Source organism: Vulpes vulpes, chromosome 8, assembly GCF_048418805.1.
Source record: "Vulpes vulpes isolate BD-2025 chromosome 8, VulVul3, whole genome shotgun sequence".
Lineage (NCBI taxonomy): Eukaryota > Metazoa > Chordata > Mammalia > Carnivora > Canidae > Vulpes > Vulpes vulpes.
The window spans coordinates 105,354,216-105,379,008 of NC_132787.1; the positions used below are offsets into that span (position 1 = coordinate 105,354,216).

A 24,793-nucleotide genomic window follows, 5' to 3' on the forward strand; every position below is an offset into this window, starting at 1 on the left:
TCAAAGAAATACAGATCTTGTTGGCATATAGCACTATATTAAAGATTTAATATCTGTACACATAGAGAAATGATCATAAGAAACATAGTTAAGCATCTATCACAACAGTCACAGAAGTATTTTTCCTTGTGATGAAATAGTTTCATGAGTTTTTTTAAAGTTTGTTTGTTTGTTTGTTTATTTATTTATTTATTTATGAGAGAGAGAGAGAGAGAGAGGCAGAGACACAGGCAGAGGAACAAGCAGGCTCCATGCTGGGAGTCCGACGTGGGACCCGATCCTGGGACTCCAGGATCGTGCCCTGCGCCAAAGGCAGGCACCAAACCACTGAGCCACCCAGGGATCCCGTTTCATATATTAACTGAATATACAACAAACCAGATGTCAGCCAAGAAACCTATATAATAAAACTGTATACTTTAATTATAATCATTAGTCCTATTAAGTATTAAATAAGCATTTACCAGATGTGAAAAATCTCATAAAATACATTAAAAAAATCTAAGCTATGAAGCTATTATAAGAAACTTTCCAAAATGTGAGTGCACATGTATGCATATTTGCCTATTTATCATAATATTTATGAGAAACTCCTCTGATACATGAGACTATATGTGTACAATGTGAGATCAGTTATACGTGTGTATACCTGCCCCTAATCGGTGTGTGTCAAAACAGGACACAGACATACTGAAAACCAGTGCATTGTAAAACAGAGGAATATTAATGGAATAGAAGAACATAAAGGAATACATTTTGAAAATGCTTAAGCTTTGCTGTGTGTCCTCGGTGAGAACAGGAGACACAGAAACTGAAATTGGGGTAGAACACACACAGATACAAACCCAGGTTGTGTTTCTAGAATCTGCACCCAAGGGCCAGCAGGCTAAGAAATGAAAAGGGAGTGAAACACTAGCAAAGAGGAATCAGACTGTTCACAGAAGGTGCCTCTAGAAGAGACCTGGCAACCTTCTGTGGATGGCCACACTGTATTTCAGGCTTCATGAGCCACGTGGTCTCCACTGTAACCACCCAACTCTGCTGTGGGAGCTCGGAGGGCAGCGTTAGACAATATGTGAATGAATGGGCATTGCTGTGTTTCAATAAAACTTTACAAATACAGGTGGGGGGGCGGGACTTGGCCTGTGGGCCCCAGTTGTTAACTCTGCTAGAAAATGTTACAATACCAAGTTTGGATAGGAGAAAGTCAATTTCTTATGCAGTAAGTGTACAGAATGAATGTCCTCCACTTCCCCACGTGCAACAAAAGAGGGAGCGTGTTGATCCTCATAATATTTTTCACCTCCCACGGGAGCAAGTACTGCTTATTAGAAACCCTCTCACTTAGCCCCATGGGTGACAGCTCTCCACGCTAATGTATCACAGACACTCCTCACTGTCTTGTCTCTTGAAAATTCATCTTGTCTCTTTTCTCTCACCATCTGTATCTAACCCAGAAGGAAACACTGCTGGCTTTGCCTTCAAAGTGTCTCCAGAACCTGAGCACTTTCTGCCACCTTCACCATCTCTGCCTGAGGTCCTCCCCCCACCACCTGCAGGGCCACTGAGCTCCTGAAACACCTGCTTTCTTACTTGCCCCGCCAGTCCCTTCTTAACGAGCACCAGAGCAATCCTTGGAAACCTTACAATGTAACCCACTTCACTCAGACTATAAGTCCGAAGTCCTTAATATGGCCCCTCAAACCCTATACATCTGCTCTCGCTCCCTCCAAACCCTCTGAAGCTGCCCCGGTGCTTACTAGAGTACCAGTTCCCAGAGGGTAACGATCTGCTGCAGTCGCTGCTCTGCCCTAAGCACCTAGAATAATGCCTGCCTGACAGAAGGTGCTCGATAAATATCTGTCAAATGAATGTGAGCTATGCCGGCCACTCATTTCTCCAAAAGAACAGAATAGCCTTTTCTTAATACAACACAAGCAGGGAAGAAGAGGGAGTACAGGGCAGCCAGCTAATTCGGCACAATTAACTCATGGAAGAACCCTATTCTGACCTGTCCGCTATGAATCCCTGCTCCAGTGCCCAGAGGCTAACCTTAGGAAACAATGTTTACACATTATGTTATTAAAAATGGAGCACTCTTAACAGTCATTTTTAAGTCAACTCCCACAGATCAGAGTGAGGGTACACTTTCACTCTGGACCAGAGAATACTGAGAGAGAGACGCAGCATCAAGTCAGACCAACCTATGAGAGTTCACACGTTCTCTCCTGTATGACACAGACGTGAAACGTTGGGTGATTATCTTTTCGTTTTTCAGCCGATCACATAGTGGCTTCACCACAACTGTAGGTGGCATCTTGCCAACACAGTTGACAGTCTCAGGCCCAACATGCCCCGTGACCCCTGCCCCACCACACTGTGTGGAGCGGGGCTCAGGAAGGCTAGGACATGACACACCCTGGAAGACCCCCCCAGCATCCTCACTGGCCTAGAAACACACCATTCTCGCACAGAAGTTTCCTTTTCCAGAAAAGTACACAAGTATCTGACAAAAATACTGACTTCAGGTGATTGTATCGCAAAACAGACTGCATTCTACAAAAAGACTGTTGCATTATACAACAGGAAGGAGCCCTGGAGGTTAAAGCAATTAAATTCCGGGGTATGTGGTGTGAACTGAACGAGCCTAACAGGGTGAGGGCTCTGATCCTGAATGGTGGGCCCGCTCATGGCTCTGCGTCTGAGCCTTCCACTCTTGCTCTCTGCATTCCACTCCGTCCCTCGCATCCCTGCCCCTCACTGCTGCAGCCCAGGTCCCCCTCCCCACACACCCCCATCTTGCACTTTGTCCTTTGTATCTCTATCACCTAAGATAAGAAAAATGTAAAATAGTAAGATAAGAAAAAACTGACACCACCTTTAAGGCTGTTCTGCTGTGAGTGGGGTTCTGTGCTCCGGGGCAAAGTCTGTGACGCTGAATGAGCACCAGGGGCAAACCCAAGGTCCTTGGTGCCCCTGTGGCTGGTAGAAGCACACAGTTCCCTCTCCTGTGTTGCACGCACACAGGGGCATCCGCTCCCCACCAGTTACTTAATCCAACTAAGACAAGTCAAGTCCTCAGTGGTGTCTAAAATTTTTACCATTTTTCACAATTACTCAAAACAAATGCAAATGCTTACCAGTACCTCAGATGAATAATTCAGATTTGTCCAGGTATTTATTCATTATATAGATGCGGTCAGTTACGAGAAGATGGATTATTAAATATCCAGCTAAATATTTTTTCCTCTTGCAATCAGACTACCTACTTATTTTTTTTAAATTTCAAGACAGAGAACCATTGTCAGAGAACAAGACCTGGTACCATGAGAAGGGTAAAGGCTGGGAGGCTTCCCCAAATTTTTCAAGGGTGGGGCACCTGGGTGGCCCAGTGGTTGAGCATCTGCCTTTGGGCATGATCTGGGGTCCTGGGATCACATCCTACATTGGGTTCCCTGCAGGGAGCCTGCTGCTTCCTCTCCTTCTCCCTCTGCCTACGTTTTTGCCTCTCTCTGTGTCTTTCATGAATAAATGAATAAAATCTTAAAAAAAAAAAAAAAAGTAATTCTTTAAGGGTGACTCCCTCCCCTGGTAGCAAAAAGGGTTACCTTACATGCCAGTGAGGCATTATACTGAATTATGTCTAACATAGACTACAAGAAATCCCACAAAGATATCTTCAACTATTGTCTTCTTTGATTGAAAATGGCTATTTGGAAAAGAAAAAAAGTGACTACAAAAATTGCCCTATGGAGAGATTCCATTCTGCTCAACAGGTTTCACTAAACACCAATAGGGCAGAGTATTTTCTTATTAGACATGCTGGATTGATTCAGCAAATATTTTGGAATTTCTGATTAAATTGTTTTTGAGAAGACTGTTACCAAGGAATTTTATCTTAGTGTTCATGGCAACCAGATTTTTGGCAAGAGCACAAATAAAGATCTAGGACAAAAAGTAAAATATTAGTAACATGCATTGTTATGCACATGCTGCATCTTAAAGGCTACAGGAATGGAACAAGCAGATTTCAAGTTCTAGGATTCTATTTTCTGCTTTTTAGTTCACAGACTATGGGAAAAGTGAAAGAATTATTTGATAAAAAGGAAATCATTCCATACCTTTCCTGATTTTCGGGTTGGACTGAACTTCCAGTATCACAGTTGTTACTGTATCTGCGTACATATCGTTGGAAGGGTTTGCTAACCACTGCGAAGCAAAAGGCAGAATTAGGAAGGTATGAATACAGCCAACTGCAAAAGCTGTGAACCCGACCATCCACGGACTGTACCTATGGGACTTCTGTGTCTAGCATTTTAATTGACATTAACTATTTCCTGAAATTACTAATGCTGGACTTCAGTACTGTGTTTCAGAAGCACACAGCATGGGAAGAGGGTAATATTTTTAAACATTTACTTTAATTACCCACACAAAGCCTAGGACCAGTTGCTCCTGCACATGCCCAGTGCTCTGAGATAGTTTTCCTTGTCTGCCAGGTTAGGGTGAGACCAGGTGAATTCTTTCAGGAACGAGTGCCTTCCCTAATGTGTAAGGGGCACCTGGGTGGCTCAGTTGGTTGAGTGTCCAACTCCTGATTTCAGTTCAGATTGTGGTCTTGGGGTCATGAGATTGCCCCAAGCATGGGCTCTGAGCTCACTGGGGAGTCTGCTTAAGATCTTTCCCTCTGACCCCACTCCGGTTGCACACACACACTTTCTCTCTCTAGAAGAAATGGCTAAAGTCTTAAAAAAAAAAAAAAAATGTGTAAGAACAGACCAGCAGATGATCTAGATGGAGAATTTACATATTCTACCCTGGGGCAGAAAAATGGATGAGGTACCTCCCTGGATCACTTAGTTCCAGGATTCACTTTAGAAGTCCTTCTTTGGGGATGCCTGGGTGGCTTAGTGGTTGAATGTCTGCCTTTGGTTCAGGGTGTGATCCCAGGGTCCTGGGATCAAGTCCCACATCGGGATCCCTGCAGGGAGCCTGCTTCTCCCTCTGCCTGTGTCTCTGCCTCTCTGTCTCTCATGAATAAATAAAAAAAAAACTAAAAAAAAAGGGCCTTCTTTGAACTTAACAGAGGCCAAGCTATCAAAATCAACCATCAAATTAATTTGGTGTCTGGGTTCCAGATTCTACCAGTAGGAATTTAAAATTCTAATAGTAGGAACCAATTCAATGGTTTCTAGCCTTTGTGTATTTGGGTCATTTTTAATATTGCTGATCCAAATTTTCAAAATTCCACTCTCTTTAAGCGTGCTATGTGACAAGTCTGTTTGTTTCAATGTAATAGAATTTCATTTTTAGCTTGAGCATGTTGGATATTTTGATATAACTGAAGACATCCAGGGCTATCACAAAATTAGTTGAGCCTTTCTCATTTGAGACATATATTCACTACACATATTAAATATTAAGACTTAATTTGTTATTAGTTTCATTTTTCTTTTTAACTAGGCTCCATGCCCAGCATGGAGCCCAACATGGGGCTTGAGCTCACAACCCTGAAATCAAAACCCGAGCTGAGGTCAAGAGTTGGGATGCTTAACCAATTAAGCCACCCAGGCGTCCCTAATATTAGTTTCTATGTTACTGGAACTACATAGAAAATGCTCAACTGTGTCATATTTAAAGCTGATTTGGGAAAGATAAATATGCACATATATACATATTTTTTTCCTGACTGAGAAGAAACAAGTTTTCTCTACAATTATACGTGAAGTTTTAAAACATTTTCCCCCTCCTTGTTAAGGTAAATGATCCTATCTTACTTCTAATACTACCATTCCTGGCTCCTGTATGACAGTAATATTTTTGAATACTTTCAGAGCAGGTTTTTCTTGAATTTCTAACTCTTCCACATCACCTGAAAAAAAGAATATTAAGACATATATAATTTTTTGATAATCTTCCATAAGCATCATTATTCCTTGTTTATATAGAGATAGCTGAAATAAATATGATACACAATGAAAAAAATTAATTTGCTCATTTATATAGTTAGATTTCAAATAAAGTTTTCTGTGAATTGCTTAGAGCAACTGAAAGATCTCAATGTCAATATGTATTAAAAAAAATTCATATAATGAGGCATGATTTACCTTGGACATTCAACATTTTATTAACCACAAACTCTGGTGACTGTCAAACATCTGTGTTTGTATAAGCCACCAGCATCTTAAAATTTAACATGAGACCAGTCAACTACTGCCACCTAGTCCCTTCTGCCTTTGTCTACACAGGCTTTATCATTCTACAGGAAAATTCTGTTGTCTAAGAGGAGATCTTCCTGGTCTCCCAGCAACCTCTTAATTAAATATTAATTCAGACATATTTTATTAACTTTCTGTGTGATGACCTATAATTCTAATATGAGGGTCTGAAGTAAAAAAAGGATTTTCTTTCTATTGGTTTATTCATGGTTGTATTTTGCTATTTGAATTATCAAGAGCATATTAATAAAAAGTGTAATTTGTAATTCAAAGTGTTCCTGCTTATTAGAGGGAATCCACACCTTTTAACTCAGGCATTGTCTCTCATTCTGTTCATACATAGAAATCTCTAACTCAAAATGGTCTAATATGAAAACAGAATAGGTGCAACACCTGGGTGGCTCAGTGGTTGAGCATCTGCCTTTGGCTCAGGGCATGATCCCAGGTCTGGGGATCGAGTCCCGCATTTGGCTCCCTGCGAGAAGCCTGCTTCTCCCTCTGTCTATGCTTCTGTCTCTCTCTCTTTGTGTCTCTCATGATAAATAAATAAAATTGTAAAAAAAAAAAAAGAAGAAAGAAAACAGAATACTGTTTTACTGGCCTTTGGCCAGTGGTCATGTGTTCTTATAAAACCTGCTGTATAGACTGGTACTGATGGAACCAGAAAACTTATTTTCTGAATAAGAGATAGATAAAAATTTAGCAATAGTATACTAAACCCTAAACCAGATTTTAAACACAAGGAGCAAAGACTACTGATATTTCTAGAACTTTCAGTGGATCACGTATAAGAAGTATAATTCAATTAAAAAAATTTATGAGTACATTTTCAAAAATTCACCTAAAGCTGGTAACATGTCCCAGTGAAGTGCAAATAAAATTTGTGCAAATCCTGAGACAATTACCCAAATTAAATAATGTCCTGTCTCAGACATATACTAATTCTTACTCAAAAGCGGAAAATAATTAAATGAATTTTTATAAATATACACACCTGTCAATTTCTGTAGCTGATAATAGAGCAGATTAAAAGGGCCAGTATAGGGAATGGCTTGGGTCTGTTTTACAGTGCTCATGGCCAAGTCAGTATAATCTGAAGAGGAAATTAGGAAATTAGAATAAATACACTTTCAGTGACAATACTCGTCACAACAAAATACGATCTGCAAACACATATGGGGGTAGAGAGAAGTGAAAGTGAAGTAGACCAGAACGTGTTTTCAGAAAGCTTGTGAGGCACTCTTTCATTAGTTCTCACCCCACATTTCCCCCCTTAACTCTCTACCCCCACTCCCAGTCTAGTTAGCTTAGGCTTCAGCCATAAGCCGGCAGCCTCACTACCCTGAAAACATCGGGTCCCCAAAGGTCTCCAAGCCAGTAAGCCAGCTGTCCTCTGTTTTCCTCTGGGCATGGCTGCTCCCGATGGCCCTTCACACCCGACATAAGTGCTACCTGGTCTGCAAAACCTTTCCTGACTCTTCTAGATCTTCTCCCCTTATATACTTATGCACTTCTCTGGGTCACTCATCAGTGCTGTGACTAGCTCTTGACAAGAGTGCTTCTCTCATTAGCTTTCCAGGGGCTGGGGCTGTGCTTTGCAGAGTATCTTTAGTCCTCCAACACCTGGCCCAGAGTAAGACTGCGCTCACCACTGAACAGAGGAGCAAGTTATGTTCACTGCATGATGGGCTGAAAGCTGACAGTGGGTCCAGATCACAGACGGCTATCTGAGCATTGCTATTTCTTGTTCTTTCACACGACACTCATACTCGATTAGTGCTATATGCATAAAATTGAGCGCTGTTATTTAAGAAAATACCATATTTACTGCAAAAGTAATGGTGGCCCAGCATTTACACAGGCACACAACATAAAGGCTCCACAAACAAGGAGACTCTAGGTCATAAAGATCAAAATATGTGTGTAGGGAGGCCAAGGTTACTATAGAAAATAAAAGCACCAGAACTCCAGTGTGAAAAGTGGAAAACAGGCTTGTACAGGGTCAGCAGGAGTGGTCAACCATCTCAGAGGTGATCTCATGTTCCCAATTAAGAAAAAGTTATTTCACAAAGAATTCAAACATTTAAATAGTTCAAGAAAGATTTTTCCCCCCATAAAGCTATGTGATATAAACTCATTAACTTATATTTTATTACTTGGCTATTCCTTAAAATTTGGCCATCACCAAGAGAAGCATTCATAGATTTTCTTTCAATGTTAAAATCAATTTATATTTGACAATTAATAGTATACTTACTGGAGAGGTCACAAGGAGAAAGTATGTGATAATTAAAGTTTCTTTTAACAAGTATTCCCGAGACCCGCTGGCCTTGTTCTGGTTTTTTGTCTGCTAAAAAGCCCATGACCTATTACGAAAAAAAAGAAGACAGAATCCTAGAAAATGCAATTATTCAGATACTCAGTCATAATGATGATCATCAGGCATTTGAAATCAAAAGTCGGGCGCTTAACGGACTATGCCACCCAGGCACCCCTGTAGTTAAAACATTTTTAAGTGCTGCATACTGTATTTCTTGAGGGTTTATAATGCACAAGGGCCTAATAAAAACTCTGAAAAGTCCTACTGTAAAGAAATCAGCTTAACCTTGTTCAAGTCTACTTCTCCTAAATTGTCATACTGTAAAACTGTCTCCCTCCCCAAATCTCAACCAGCAGTTTGGGAAATTCAATTCTTAGATTCCTAACTGAATACATTTTCTATAGGTATAAGATCGCGTCCAGTAAACTGGCCACTGGAAAGTTTTGTGAACAGGGGTTAATTCAGGAGTAAATACAACCATCTGTCTGTCCTTCAGCAACAAAAGCCTTACATCCTAACTTTTGCTTTTTTTCTTCTCAAACTTAACTGCAAGGAAGGATATTCATCAATTAGCCTTTTCATTTCTGGCTCATTATATAAAAGAATTGCTGTAAAGTTGCTCATTAATATATGTCTGATATTAAAACTTCAGATAATCATTAAAAAGTTTCCCTTAGAAGTATCTTTAAAAAACTCCTAACAGGAGGCACAAATGCAGATACCTTACCACATCCCTCTAAAATCTCAGGAAGATTTTTAACTATTTATTTATTTAAAAAGATTTTATTTATTTATTCATGAGAGACAGAGAGAGAGACAGAGATGTAGGTAGAGGGAGAGCCCGATGAGGGACTCGATCCCAGGACTGCGGGATCATGCTCTAAGCCAAAGGTAGATGCTCAATCTCTGAGCCACCCAGGTGGCCCAACTATTTTATTTTTAAATTCTGAAAATACTATATTTCAATATCAAAAACAGACAATTTTTTATAAGTTCCACCATACCACATTTGTTTATTTATTTTTTATACCACATATACATTTAAAAATATGAGCTTATCTTTAGATTCTTTAGGAGAAGGACCAGTGGACAGAATACTATATTAGATGTAGTAATAAAACAGTAATGAATATTTGTTTATTTTCAGAAACAGGGAGGAAAAGAAGTGGTGATGTGGATGACAAAACTATCAAATTCAACTGCACTACGGTCTAATGTACTTGAAAACTTTCTATGTGAAGAAATGAATTAGTAGGACCAGAAGAAGACCTAAAAAAGCAAACGAGTATAATTAATATACTAAGCAAACAGAAAATCATCATTAAGGACATTATCTTGCTTTGATTAAAAGAAGTCTGTATTTTTAAGACATATACATTTCCCTTTAGAAAAGGCCTGCATAAAAAAAAAAAAAAAAAGAAAGAAAGAAAAGGCCTGCATAAGATTAGAAACCACACTGGGACGCCTGGGTGGCTCAGTGGTTGAGCAGGTGCCTTTGGCTTAGGGTGTGATCCTGGGTCCTGGGATCGAGTCCCGCATTGGGCTCCCTGTGAGGGGCTTGCCTCTCCCTGTGTCTCTGCCTTGCTCTGTGTCTGTCATGAATAAATAAGTAAAATCTTGAAAGAAGGAAAGAAAGAAAGGAAAGAAAGGAAAGAAAGGAAGGAAGGAAGGAAGAAAGAAAAGAAAGAAAAGAAAGAAAAGAAAGAAAAGAAAGAAAAGAAAGAAAAGAAAGAAAAGAAAGAAAGAAAGAAAGAAAGAAAGAAAGAAACTATAACTTTTTACCTTGGCTAGCTTTTCTCCTCTGAAATTCAAGGTCACAGCTTCTGTATTCCGAGGATTATGAACCTCTATGTGAACTTCATCGTTATCCTCATATTCTCGAATCAGGGCTGCTTTCAATCTGGCCATTTCATTCTGTTCTCCATGGACTAAAATCTACATAGAATGAATTGGAAGAGAGCACAGAGAAACATCCTGAGTTTGGGTTAATGACAGCTCCTATCTGACACCGACATATACTTGGAAGTCATTAACTTAACTACTGTGAAGGGCCTCCAATCAGACTTGTACAGGTATTCTCATTGTTTGCCTTTAAAAATCCTGAAGTGGAACTATTTTAAGAGAGAGTAAAGACTTCCACCTCAGGTTTTGCCACTAATGAGTTATGCAGCTTTATGGAAGCTGGCTTTTTTCTAGACTCCTATGCTCAACTGCCAAGGGCTGTACCACATGACTTCTTTAGCCTCTACCAGCTTTAGATGCATGATTCTTGTATGAAACTAGTGCTACTCTTAAATGCAGAAAATACCCAATTTTCTTTAGGTTTCTTAATACAAGACTTTCAAAAGAAGCTTTTTATGGGGGAAAAAATAGACTGGTGATATTTTCTTCCATTTATTATAGTAATACCAAATAAAATATTTCAGAACCAAATGGAATTCCATCTGAGAGATATTTACAGTTGTATTTGAAACCAGGTTCTTCCTATTTACTTTTGTAATCTATACCTTACAAGACCTAATATTCTTAAACCTGCACACTACTGGTTGATGATTTCTTGCCTGGGCTTACAGAAGCCTACCCAGCATCACTACTAGGCAGAGATGTATGGCTTAGTAAAGAGCCCCGACTTTGATGCCTGGCTGCTTAAACACTAGCTATGGCAACTTGGGCAAGTTACCTAACATCTCAGTTTTTGCATCTACAAACAGTTGTTGGTTGTAAGGAGTAAGCAAGTTGGTATCACGTGTAAACTAGGAGTACGGGGTACCTGGCTGGCTCAGTCGGTAGCGCAGGTGACTCTTGAGCTCGGGGTTGTAAGTTTGAGCCCCATGTCAGGCATAGAGGTTACTTAAAACATGAGAACAGTACCTGGCACATGGTAAATAATAAATGCTAGCTGTTATTTATTATTACCACCAACACTATGGTTATTCTATCACGTAGATACACTTTTGCTGACCTGGTTATTGAAGGAAGGTAAGCATCGAGTTCAATCCAGGAATTTAAACTGTCGGCACAGAGAGAGCCTGAAGAGCAATGAAATGGGGCTGAGGAAGAGGTGGTGAAAGCCGAGAGGAAAAGGCAATACATCTCCTCCCTGGTTCTAACATGTGGGAGCGTTTCCATGAAACACACACACACACACACACACACACACACACACACACACACAAGGGAACCCCTGGCAGGAGCTGCACTTTAACAAGATTCAACACCTCACGATGCTAAAAATTTTTCTCCACCCAAGATTCTGCCGATTAAGGGCTGCTGGCAAATCCCTGCAAGGACTCCCATGCCAGAAAGAACTCAGAATAACAGAAGATCACATGAAAGGGCGCTCAGCATCATCCATCATTAGGGAATGGACGATGGAAACCACAGTAGACATAGACACCACTGCATGCTTACGGGGAACGGCTAGAATTACAGGAAGGCAAATAGCACGTGCTGGCAAGGACATGGAGAAATTGGAACATCTGTGTACCACTGGGGGGTCACCACAGCAAGTCATCACAGCAAGTTGGGTGACTCCACCAGAAATGAACAGAATTACCCTGTCACTTGGGGTGAGAACGGGCACTCAAACAGGTGCTCAGAGGCCAGTGTTCACCACCACACGCATACACCACATGCATGAATGTGGTGTTTACCCGCAAAGGGGAAGGGAGTTCTGATATGTGCTACGGTGTAGAGGAACCCTGAATGCAGACGGTAACATGCTATTGGATATTTTGCTTAATAGGTACAGTTTCTGCTTGGTGCGATAAAAAAAATCTGGGAATAGGTGGTATGATGGTGCACAACACTGTGAATGTGATTCATGCCACAGAATTCTATGCTTCTTCCATAGAATGGCAACTTATATATATAATATATTTTCCCACAATGAAAAAACCAGCAAAAGGCTATTTCCTCTAAACATCCTTTTTAATACATTCAGGAAGGGCACTCCATCTGTTTCCCCTCCCTACACCCTTGTTCCCTGAGTGTTCTGTTGATTAAAAATACCTATTTTTTTTCTAGCTTTCTTCTCTTATCCCCTCTCCAACCTCACCAAAATGTAACTTATTTTCGTTATTACATAAAACTTAAAAATATAAACAAAACACATCAGTAAGGAGCTATGTGATTTCAGATCCATTTGGATCTTTGACTTTTACTATTATGTGACTTGTCTTTCTCTTCTTTCCCTATTACTGAGCATTTACTCTATGCCAGGCACCATATTACATGCTTTAGATATATGTTCTCTAATCCCTTTCTCACAGCTGCCTTATGAGGCATTATTATCCCTTTTTACAAATGGGGCAGGGAGAAGTTAAGTAACTTGCCCAGGGTTACCCAGCAAGTGAGGGATGGAGCTGGGATTCAAAACAAGCAGTCACCAGCAAAGCCTGTGGTCTTAAGTTATTGGGGAGGCAGCAAAGAATGACAGAAAGAGCCCTGGAGTTGGGGTTGGGGGAGCTGATGAGGGACCCCAGGTAAGTGGAGACAATCAGAGCACACACCTTCCTAACTCAGCAGGGAGCTGCAAAGGTCAGGTCAAGGTGCAGGCAGAGGCCCCCGGGGAAGGGCTACCCTAATGACAGGCAGCGTTTGATTTGAAAACCAAATCGGCTACAGTCTCTTGGGTATGTTTTCTTCCCCTTTAATGTCACAAATCAAATTCATAGACTAACCACATGAGGCGGTTTCAAAGCACGAATAAATTCACTGGTTTGCTGGTAATCTGTGTGAGCAGAGAAAGAAATGTAATCAACAGACATTTTCAGTGGTAGCTTCTGTCCAGACATGGTAGTGATCTCTTCTGGCTCAGACATGATATGCTGTTAAACAGAAACAAAAATAAAAGAAACAAAACAAATAAACTACCCAATTAGAAGAGAAAAGGCACATTTTCCATTTGTTACTACAGCCAAAAACTTTTACGTTAAATTCGGGACTGTTAGCACACAAAGCGTTTTAACAATTGACTCAGTAAATATCAAATACTTATGTTCTTGGTCAAGCAAATATTTTATCAGGAAGGTAAGCAGGTTAGCTAAAATTCAATGTATTTGGAGCATTGGAAGTGGCAACTGTAACTTATGACCAGAAAGGCAAACTTGTATTCCCAGCTATTCTCCTGTTCTAGAAAGTCACTTTTCAGACAGATGTGCTTCTATTCTGGAAATCTATTTTAAATCCACAGCCAAGGTTGCCTGTGTGACTTAGAGAATACACTAAAGTAGTAAAAAAAAATGGGGAATCATAATGTATTTAAAAAAATAAGACAAGTTCTAGAAAGAAGAGATAAGAGGATGTGATGATTAGATGCTCAGAAACTGCTTCTGGAGCTCAGCACCTATTTCCTACAATTTGTAGGAAATGTCCTCAAGAGTTTAACATCAACCGTTTTGTATCAACAAGAAGATAGGCAATCAACCCAGACACCTGTGACTTTTCACAAGAGAACACATATTTGCAAACTTCTGTGAATGAGGGTTGTCCGTGTTTTTGTATTGGTCTCAAACGAGTTCCTTCCCATAGTTTTTACTGCGACCAGATGGGTGATCCTTAGGCTTCACTGAGCCACCTTGGCAATTCTGATTAGGAATAACATGGTGGTCTAAGACCATGGCTGACCTTGGCAAGTGTCCCTTCCACACAGTACCCTGCTATAATGACGCCGTTCCTCTTATCCGTGCACCAGCTTTCAAAGAGCTCTCTGGATAAGCCACTCTGCATCATGCCCGGGGAGGCCATCACGACGCTGGGACCAATGTCATCAAAATGATCCATGCTCTAAGAGAGAAAAAGGAATGGCAGAGGAATGCTAAGTACCAGGGTTTGGCAAGGCATTCCTTGTTTTTAAAGAATAACAAAAAGCTAGGTGAAAAGATTAATCACACTACTGAAAGGGCCTCAAGACTAGTGATAAACATTTTAAGTCTGATATCTAAGTTCCTAAACAATTTAGGCTAGGAATGAAAGGAGAACAAAGTGATAGAAGGCAATTAGCTCACACTGACCTTTTAAACCTTCTGCCAGAATTAATGGACTATTAGGACCATTTTTATTGCTAGGCAGGCAGGAAAAAGTAAGAGTCAAATGGCTTCCTATCTGTCCAAGATAGAACTCTAAAAGAATTCTCCTGCTCACAATGGCCTTGCATACTTCATGAATATTTTAAGCTACTTAAAAATCTAACCAAAAAAGTTTAACATTGTTTCTAGGGAAAATCTGGCTCTAATTCTTAAGCAACTAATTTAGAAAATAATAATGAACAAAGTCCATTTATAACTGGAAGAGGACTTATAGCTTGAATTATTTGGAGGCATTATTTATTAAGATTAAAGCATTCGTTTTAATAAAACAATACTTCTGTTAAAACTATTTTTTAACAAAAGGAAATCAGACTGTACTGAATGAATGTTCTACAAAAGTAAACATGAAAATTTTCATATGTGGAATTTGCAAGGCAAATCAGAAAGATGATTAGGTCTGAGCAAGAATAGAAAAACTTAATATGTGATGTAAGATTTTTTTTCATCAGGACTTCCTGTTCCTATGGCAGAGAGACCCAACTAAATTAGCAAGCGTAAATACTGAGAATGTGTGGAGAGTTGGAACAAGTGGTGAAATCTGTTTCAGCAGAAAAGAATGCCAGTTACCAGATTTTTGTTTTCAGGCAGAAAAATGGTGCCTGCTAGAGAAACAGTGAGACCTCAGCAAGAAGGACTGGCCCCAAATCAATGGCAGGCAGCTAAGAGCACTATGGACACTGCGTTTACGGGTCCGTCAGCTTCCTTCCTCGGCACTCACCTTGAGGTTACTAATGTGCTTGAAAACAAAGGGATTATTGATGTTGATCTGTTTGCGGATTTTGTCATTCATGGCATTTACATATGTCTGGTACACTGCCATGCACTTCTTGGCCAAAGACGATGCGTAGTATATGGGGATATCATGGAGTTCTGGGTGGTTCTGCCAATACTCATCTAGAGAGATTTTATAAGAAACAAATTCCGTTTTGTGATGTGGGGTAAATAGTTCAAATAATAAATGATACATGTAACTGATTTTAAGAAATTCAGACAACCAAGAAATAAAGCATGTGACTATGTATATATAAAACAGTACATATATACACGGCCACATATATACATATTTCTCTATCTCACAATTTCTATAAATAACTAATTTAAGTGTTAATAGGAAAGATAAAAGGTTTGGAACCCCCTGGAGTGTGAGAAGTACAATTTGTAATTACAAGCACAGAACGATTGATTCAACCTGTCAGCCACGGCTGCAGTAGTCATTACACGGTTAAGGGTAAGCCACGTTTAATGACACTGCTGTGCACGGCAACGGGAAGCTGGGGGTGAGGGTGCTGGGCTTGGACCTTGGTTGCCTTCCTTGAGGCCATCTCCTCTCTCAGGTCCCTTCTGGTGCTTTCTATAGTAGGCCATGTCTTCATGGCTCTGCACCTGGTTTCTCACAGAGCTGGGCCCCACCTGCAGATACCCATGTAACAATAAGTGGACCCTCCTTCCTGGGACTCATTCCTTGTGGATCTTGCCTCCTCCCCCCAGGAGGGGTCCTATTCCATCCTTGCTTCCCAATTTTCCTGGACAGTCTGGGAACACCAATACTTTTCAATACAATCCGTCTTGCTTTAGTCAATGAGCCTGCCATAGGCTGCCTGTAGCGGAGGCTCTAGCTTCTGCTCCCTAGTTTCCCTAGAGGCCCTGCAGCTCTGTGGCAGGGATAGCCAACGGCACCAGAGGGGCTGACATTCCCCAGGCGTGCTGAGTAGGACTCACATAGGGTGTCTGCAACCACAGGGAGAGAGCACAGTCTGCATCTTACAGAAGGAATAGAGGTTCAGAAATACCAAACCCCTTGCCCAAGATGCAAAGTCACACATCAGAATGTGGGCAGGTAGGCTTTGATGCCAACAGATGGCCCAAGGCTCTGGGATGCAGCCTCTGGTTGGAAAGAGTGCTTCTTCATGCAACACACGTTGGTAAGGGATCTCTGGGTGGCTCAGCGGTTTGGTGCCTGCCTTCAGCCCAGGGCCTGATCCTGGAGTCCTGGGATCAAGTCCCGCGTCAGGCTCCCTCCATGGAGCCTGCTTCTCCCTCTGCCTGTGTCTCTGCTCTCTCTCTCATGAATAAATAAATAAAATCTTATTTAAAAAAAACAAAAAACAAAACACGTTGGTCCTTCTTGTGCTCTGGCTCCAGTGCAAGGCGGAGGCTATAGAGGAGCAGCAGGAGAGACATTCAGGCTCCTAGGTGCCTGGCCCTGGCTAGGCTAACATTTTTTTCCCCCAAAATTGAAGTATAATTGACAAACAATATCCTATTAGTTTCACATGTACATCATAGTGATTCAATATTTTTAAACACAACAAAATGATCCCCATGGTAAGCCTAGCCACCATCAGTCACCAAAGTTATTACATTATCACATACTATTCCCTATGCTGTGTATCAATTACATTTCCATAACTTCTTTATCTTATAACTGGATGTTTGTACCTCTTAATCCCCCTCGCCTATTTTGCTCGATCCCTAAGCCCTCTTACCTCTGGTAACCAATAATTTGTTTTTGGTAACCAATAATTTATCTATGAGTCTGTTTCTATTTGGTTTAGTTTGTTCATTTGTTTTGTTTTTAGATTCCACATGTAAATGAAGTCACACAGTCTTTGTCTTTCTCTCTGACTTCTTTCACTGCATAATACCCTCTAGGCCCATACATGTTGCAAATAGCAAGATTTCATTAGTTTTTATGGTGAAGTAATATTCTCCACTGTCTATATACACTATACTTTCTTTATCCATTCATTCTTTATTGAACACTTAGGTCATTTCCAGGTCTTAGCTATTGTAAACAATGCAACAAGAGGGGTGCATATATATTTTTAAATTGGTATTTTAATTTTTTTTGGATAAAAACCCAGAAGTAGGATTCCTGGATTGTATAGTATTTCTATTTTTTACTTTTTGAGGAGCCCCCGTACTGTTTTCCTCAGTGGCTGCACCAATTTACATCTCCACCAACAGTACACAATGGTTCCCTTTTCTCCACATCCTCATCAATATTTATCTTTTTTTTTTTTTTTCTTTTTCTTCTTTTTGGTAATAGCCAATCTGGCAGGTGTGAGGTGGTATCTTACTATGGTTCTGATTTGCATTTCCCTTGATGATAAGTAATATAAGTATCTTTTTCATGTGCCTGTTGGCCATCTGGATGTCCTCTGTGAAAAAATGTTTCTTTCAGTCCTCTGATCATTTTTAAAATCCAGTTGTTTTTTGATTTTAAGTTGTATAAGTTCTTTATATATTTTGGCTATTAACCCTTTATCACATGTACGATTTGCAAATATCTTCTCCCATTCAGTAGATTGCCTTTTTGTTTTGCTTAATATATTTTAAAGAGTTCAAGAAAATTAGCCTGGTTCTAACTTAAACTTGCAAAATCAAAACTTTATTTTACATACTAGTGTATGACCTAAAAAGAATATTGTGATCACAATCCCAAGATGTAGAACCTTTTAAAAATTATTCAGTAAAAGTTTACAATGAATAACAGACCATAACTATTACCTTAAAGAGACATTAATTCTGGATAGTTTTAAATGAAAATGTACTCTCAATATTTCAAAGACTTATCAAAATTAGACTTTTTGTAGTGAGACTTTGCTAGTTACAAAATAGGATTGTCAGAATAAAATTGTTACTGATCACTTAAAAACAGGATAGTCCTATTACTGCATATTTTTTTTTTTTTTTTATTTACTTATGATAGTCACAGAGAGAGAGAGAGAGGCAGAGACACAGGCAGAGGGAGAAGCAGGCTCCATGCACCGGGAGCCCGACGTGGGATTCGATCCCGGGTCTCCAGGATCGCGCCCTGGGCCAAAGGCAGACACCAAACCGCTGCGCCACCCAGGGATCCCACTGCATATTTTTTAAAAAGCTGCCAAACATATTTCTGGCAATATGACTTCAAAGGAAGGTTTATTTTAGGGGAAAATTCTCATTAAATCCCAAAATATTGTAACAGTACTATGGCCAAAAGAAATCACTTACTCTTCCAGGCACACCTGTATTTAGAAGATGTATTAAATGTCACCTATGGAATTTACATTTATTATTTACACATTATCTCTAATTTTGAAACAACTTTATGTAGATTCATCTCTACTGTACAGATTAGGAAACAGGCTTAAAAAAAGGTTGAATAGTGTGGGAACATAATTTTTCAATTTGATTTGTAAGTGAACAATCTATATACAGACAGGGACTTTTCTTGTCATGCACATTACAAATATATTTCCTGCTTTGCCCTCTGGTTTATTCTGCTCATGTTTTTACTGATATAATTAAAATGTTTAATGGTGTCAAAGTTATATATATATATATATACACATACATACACATACATATATATGTATATTTATATACACATATATATATACATATACATGTATATTTATTTATTTTCTCTATATACTTTTTATTTCTCAAATATCTTGCAATGTATACTATATCCCAAGGTCGTATCACATCTCCTATTTTTTGTGTGTATTTTTATGGATGAATTTTAAATATTAAAGAAAAGTTGAATAACTTGCCCCAAGGTCAGTCACATGCCTAGAAAATAGACAAAATTTGAAACCACTCATTTAAATGTCTATCCTTTTTCTATTATACTACATCATAAAGGAGAATTTAGGGGGAAGGGAACAACCAATCGCATAGAGCAGTCCTGGTTCATAAAAGAAATCATAATATAAATCATAATAAATGCCATAATATAAATCATAATATATGCCCTGATGGTAGAGTTGCTAGATAAAAATACCAAATGCCAAGTTAAACTTGAATTTCAGATAAAAAAAAAAACAAAAGATTTTCAGTATAGGAATATATGTTAAATATTTGAGACACTTCTGCTAAAATATTATTTATCTGAAATTCAAGTTTAACTGGGTGTCCTGTATTTTTGTGTGCTGAATCTGGCAACCCAATTTGATGATAACAACGTGACTTCCCCTTCCCAATTTCCTTTGTTCTTCAAATTACATTGTTATGGAAACTTTTTATTTATTTCAAAGATTTTATTTATTTATTTTAGAGAGGGAACACGAACAGGGAGAGGGGAATCTCACACAGACTCCTTGCTGAACACCGAGCCCCATGTGGGGCTCAATCTCACAACCCCGAGATTAGGACCTGAGCTGAAATCAAGAGTTGGACACTCAATCGACTAAGCCACCCAGGTGCCTCTATTATGGAGACTTTTTAGTTCAAGATTTCTAAGGATAGGGGATCCCTGGGTGGCTCAGTGGTTTAGTGTCTGCCTTTGGCCCAGGGCGTGATCCTGGAGTCCCGGGATGAAGTCCCACGTTGGGTTCCCTGCATGGAGCCTGCTTCTCCCTCTGCCTGTGTCTCTGCCTCTTTATCTCTCTCTGTTTATGAATAAATAAATAAAATCTTAAAAAAAAAAAAGGATTTCTAAGGATAAATCTGACTTGCAGTTAGAAAAAAGGACTAAGAGAAAACTGGACTGGGTTAGGAGATGCAGAAAATGCAGCTCCTACTACGTCCAATCTCTCTCACAGACCAGCTCTTGAGTTGGGGTCTTTTTTTTTTTTCTTAAAGATTTTATTGACTTATTCATGAGAGAGAGAGAGAGAGAGAGAGAGAGAGAGAGACAGGCAGAGACACAGGCAGAGGGAGAAGCAGGCTCCATGCAGGGAGCCTGACGTGGGATTCGATCCCAGGTCCCCAGGATCATGCCCTGGGCAGAAGGCGGTGCTAAACCGCGGAGCCACCTGGGCTGACCAAGTTGGAGTCATTTACTCCATTTTTCCTTGTTTTCCTTTTCAGTGTAATGGGGAGAGACTTATCCTCATCACCCTACAGATGGAGGTGAGAGCAAGAGCCTGATGTGACAATTTCTAGTTCTTCACACTGAAACTGTATACACAGTCTTTAAGGAGGAAAAAAGAAATCTGGATAGTGAGAAAGTGGATGACTTAACATCTTTCCAGTCATTTGGGTATTTTTAACTAGGATTGGAGTACATACTATTCTAAACTCCAATTTTTTTGGTCCGATTAATATTTTACGTGAAAGTATAAAATTACTCATCTGTGACGTGATTTTTTTTTCTTACAAGGTGATATTTACTGACATGATATTTCTTTTTCTTTTCTTTTCTTTTTAAAGATTTATTTATTTATGATAGACACACACACACAGAGAGAGAGAGAGAGAGAGAGAGAGAGAGAGGCAGAGACACAGGCAGAGGGAGAAGCAGGCTCCATGCCGGGAGCCCGACGCGGGACTCGATCCCGGGACTCCAGGATCGCGCCCTGGGCCAAAGGCAGGCGCCAAACCGTGGAGCCACTCAGGGATCCCCTGACATGATATTTATTTAATAAAATGATGGGGCACCTGGGTGGCTCAGTTAATTGAGCCAAACTCTTGGTTTTGTCTCAGGTCATGATCTCATGGGTCATGGGATCAAGCTCCAAGTCAGGCCTGCGCTCAGTGGAGAGTCAGCTTGAAGATTCTCTCCTTCTGCTGACCCCCCAAAACAAATGTCTTTTAAAAAGATACCAAAATGATGAATACCCTTACTGATAAAATTCTCTTTGTATCATTTATTTCCCACAAATGGTACTGTTGGGTCAGAGGGTGACATATTTTTAGGACTCCTGAGGCTCACTGCAGGGTATTCTGAAGCTGCTGGCAACCAGAAAGGACACCATTTATATTCCCAGTAGCAGTGTCCAAGGGTCACTGTTTTTTGGGCACATGTTTTTAGATGCAGAAACTGAAGTCCAGAAAGGCAGAATAACCGATCCAAAACCAAGCAACTACCTTGACAGAAAGACACTCCCAAGATTTTGAGAATCTCCCAATATAAAGGAAAAGGCATACCTAAAATCAAGAGCAGCTCCTGAGCCCTTCCAAGGGCAAAGACAGGAATGAGGCCTCTGCCCCCTCTGTTTACAATGTCATGAACAGTGTTACAGAATCTTGCTTCTCGCTCTTCGCGCTTCTCATGGATATGGGTCCCATAAGTAGATTCCTAAATAACACATTAGAAGTATGAGACCAAGACTGATGATTCCCAAAGAAAACAAAAGTTAAACATCAATAAAATGCAGCAGCAAAGTGATTCATTTCCCCACTGACATGCCATTTACTTGAACATGTATTGTTATAATACTAATTGAAAAGAAGAGTAAATAAAAATGACGGAATTCAAATCTGACTAAGCAGTTAAGACATTTTTAAAAAAGGAAACAGGAAAAAACTTAAAAATGTATCTTCCCTGCTCAAGAGAATTCTTTTTTATTTTTTAAACCATTTTACTTTCCATGGATGAGCATTCCCGGGAGCTTTTAGATGTGCTGCATCTTAGGTCCCAGCCTGGACCTACTGAACCCAAATCTGTATTTTAACAATGACAGGATGATTCATATGCAACATCAAAGTTTGAGAAGTACTGCACCAAAGAACCAGATATAATGAAAATAACTTTTTTTCTGAGGGTCAAAAAAACCCACAAACATACCCCACAAAACTTCCCTTAAATTAAGATCAATTTATATGCAGGGTACCATTAGCTGAGTGAAAATGAATTCATTTATATTTTGCTTATGGACAGCAATATGCTAGGGTCTCTCATACTTGGGTAGTTGGGGATATTATAGGTGATGAGGGAGAAACAGTTCTTCTGTCTTGAACTAAATATATTTAATATTCTTTTATGTATGATTAAGTCCAAAAGATCTCTCTCCTAATCCCTGACCTCACTGTCCCAATACACATTTATTAATTTGTTCCTCATCAACCACCACCCTACCCCTCACCAAAAACTCTGTACAATTAATTTTTTATTCTCCTGTGACTTGCAAACTAGTAGGCAGCTACAACACACACACACATATAAAGTTAGTGGGTGCTACAAGGTGAAACACAGTAACGATGGCAAAGGCAATAAGGTCACATCATTCTATACAACTCTTACGACGTTCTATTAGTTTGGGGTTATTCTCTTAGAAGAAAATACTTAGGAGGTGTCGTATCATCTCTGATACAAGACTACAGTTAAGATATTGAACAGCAAAAAAGTAGAGCTGTACTAAGAGAAACAACAAAAAAGAATTAAAAAACGAATACGTTTACATCTAATAACATATATTATGCAAATATGGTATTTTTTCCATTAGAAAAAACTCTGCTTACATTGCACTAATGAAAACACACAGCACTAATACTTACAATAATAAGAATATCAGGTTTAATATTAGGAATTTCAGCTGCCATTAAGTGTCTGTCTTCTTGTCTTGAGAAGTCGCCTGTGTACAAAAGCTGTGAAAAAAAATAAAGTGAGAAACTTAGGATTTTGGAAGGTTTGTTTTCCTAGTGAATATATCTAGCTCATAAAATCTGAAGGTGAAGTTTAGTAGAAAAAACAGCCTACAACTGATGAAATTTAGATGCAGTATTTGTATCTAATTCAAAGTGTATATCTCAGTGCAGTTACACAAACTGCCCAGTGTTTCAATATTCACTCTAACTTGGGGGAATGATACACTCCCAGATGCACCCAGCATGCACAACCTGCATATTAATAATCCTGAGAAGTGCTCTGAACACCTGAGACAAAAAGGGAATGATGAGGAAAGAAATCTAAGGTATATGGAAAAACCATCTAGAGTGGAGGAGAAAAATTATGGGAGGGTATGCATCAAATTTCACATGGGAATTCAGATCTGCATTTGTGCTATTTTCTGCGCCTCTGAGCAAAAAGAATAAATGATTTAGCAGCAACAGTCAGTACAACTCGTTGTGCAAACATTTCAAATGTATGAGTAATTGCTAACAGTTTGGGACAGTACTGCACTAGAGCATTGATTCTCAGTTCTGCCTACACATGGGAATCATCTAGAAAACTTAAAAAAACAAAACAAAACAAAAAGGCCAGGGCCACACCATGAGTATAAACAGGCTAAGTGACTCCAACATGCACCAGGGGTAAGAGCTGGTGCTGTCATTGATCTATGCCTTAGGTGGCATAGGATGGTGGCAAAGATCTGTTCTGATTAACACCTGTGACTCATGCAGCTCCCCCCGCCCATCTTCAGAGGCTTACATGTGTATCCCAGAACACCCAGACGACACAAATGCCTAATCACGGTTTAATGTGAAACAGGTACAGTCACAAAGACAGCTCTGCCCGCATCATTTTTCTAAAGGACCCTGGAAAGGAATCAATCCTATGGTCCTGTGAAGAAACTTTAGGCTTTAGAGAAGCTGACTTTACTATTTCTAATCTTGAAACAGGAAATCTTACCTTGGGGTTATGACCTGTGATATTTAAAAGGAAAAAGTATCAATTTTTATCCCACGTTTCAGTGTTTGGACACCTCACAAGTCTTAGGGAATCTCCTTGGGTGTCACTCGGGGGCAGAAAGCTCTGCAAGGATTTCTCTGGGGAAGGAAGCTGTCTGGGCAAGAGTACCTTCACGCCTGCGATCTCAATCATGAACATGGCAGCTCCCAGAACGTGGCCTGCGTGGTAACACCAAAACTTGATTCCTGCAACTTCTTTAACTTCATGGAAGTTGATAGTTTCAATTTTGTCCATGCTCTCTTCCAGATCCGTTTCTGTATACAGCATGTCGTCTGCCGATATGTTACTAAATATTTAATGAGGTCAACACAGAAGAAAATTACAGGTAAAAAAATTTTTTTAAAACTCTTTGAACTCAAAGAAACTATCTGTGAATAAAATAGCCACAAAGTTCTTTCACTGTATGGATTATGCTACTTACAATCTCTTGGACATTTTGTGTATTTTTTTACTAGGTAATTATAATCAAAGTTTGGTGCGTACAGCTACAAAGCATGATTTTAAGCAAAGTACACAATAACTTAAAGCAGCAGACTCTTATCATAGTATTTCTCAATATGATAGTTTTTCTTCCTGCCCCAATACTCGTTAGAGATCAACTCGCTCATATACTCAAGTACACTGAAATACAGCAGAGTTTCACATCAGGATGTGAAAAGATTTCTCTACGAGGTATAGTATAAGTTTTCTCCTGAAAATTATGCTAATGTACTTCCAAAAAAGCAAAAGGGGGTTGTGGTTAAGGCCACAGACTCTTGTGCCAGATTGCTTGGGTCCAGATGCCAGCTTCATCTCTTACCATGACCACCACAGGCACATCACC

General features: G+C 39.7%; 1 protein-coding gene across 2 annotated transcripts in view; it reads right to left on the reverse strand.

Annotated features, from left to right (window-relative positions):
- Positions 1 to 24,793, reverse strand: part of CPSF3 (cleavage and polyadenylation specific factor 3) — a 40,548-nt gene that overhangs the window by 6,808 nt on the left and 8,947 nt on the right. For both annotated transcript variants that reach the window (XM_026009133.2, XM_026009132.2), the window contains exons 5-15: positions 24,079 to 24,256; positions 22,836 to 22,925; positions 21,486 to 21,636; positions 15,346 to 15,521; positions 14,167 to 14,325; positions 13,221 to 13,367; positions 10,321 to 10,473; positions 8,476 to 8,584; positions 7,213 to 7,311; positions 5,778 to 5,872; positions 4,122 to 4,209 (exon numbers count right to left, since the gene is read on the reverse strand). In XM_026009133.2, coding sequence (XP_025864918.1) covers positions 4,122 to 4,209; positions 5,778 to 5,872; positions 7,213 to 7,311; positions 8,476 to 8,584; positions 10,321 to 10,473; positions 13,221 to 13,367; positions 14,167 to 14,325; positions 15,346 to 15,521; positions 21,486 to 21,636; positions 22,836 to 22,925; positions 24,079 to 24,256 — 1,445 coding nt within the window. The remainder of the gene's footprint in view (positions 1 to 4,121; positions 4,210 to 5,777; positions 5,873 to 7,212; positions 7,312 to 8,475; positions 8,585 to 10,320; positions 10,474 to 13,220; positions 13,368 to 14,166; positions 14,326 to 15,345; positions 15,522 to 21,485; positions 21,637 to 22,835; positions 22,926 to 24,078; positions 24,257 to 24,793) is intronic.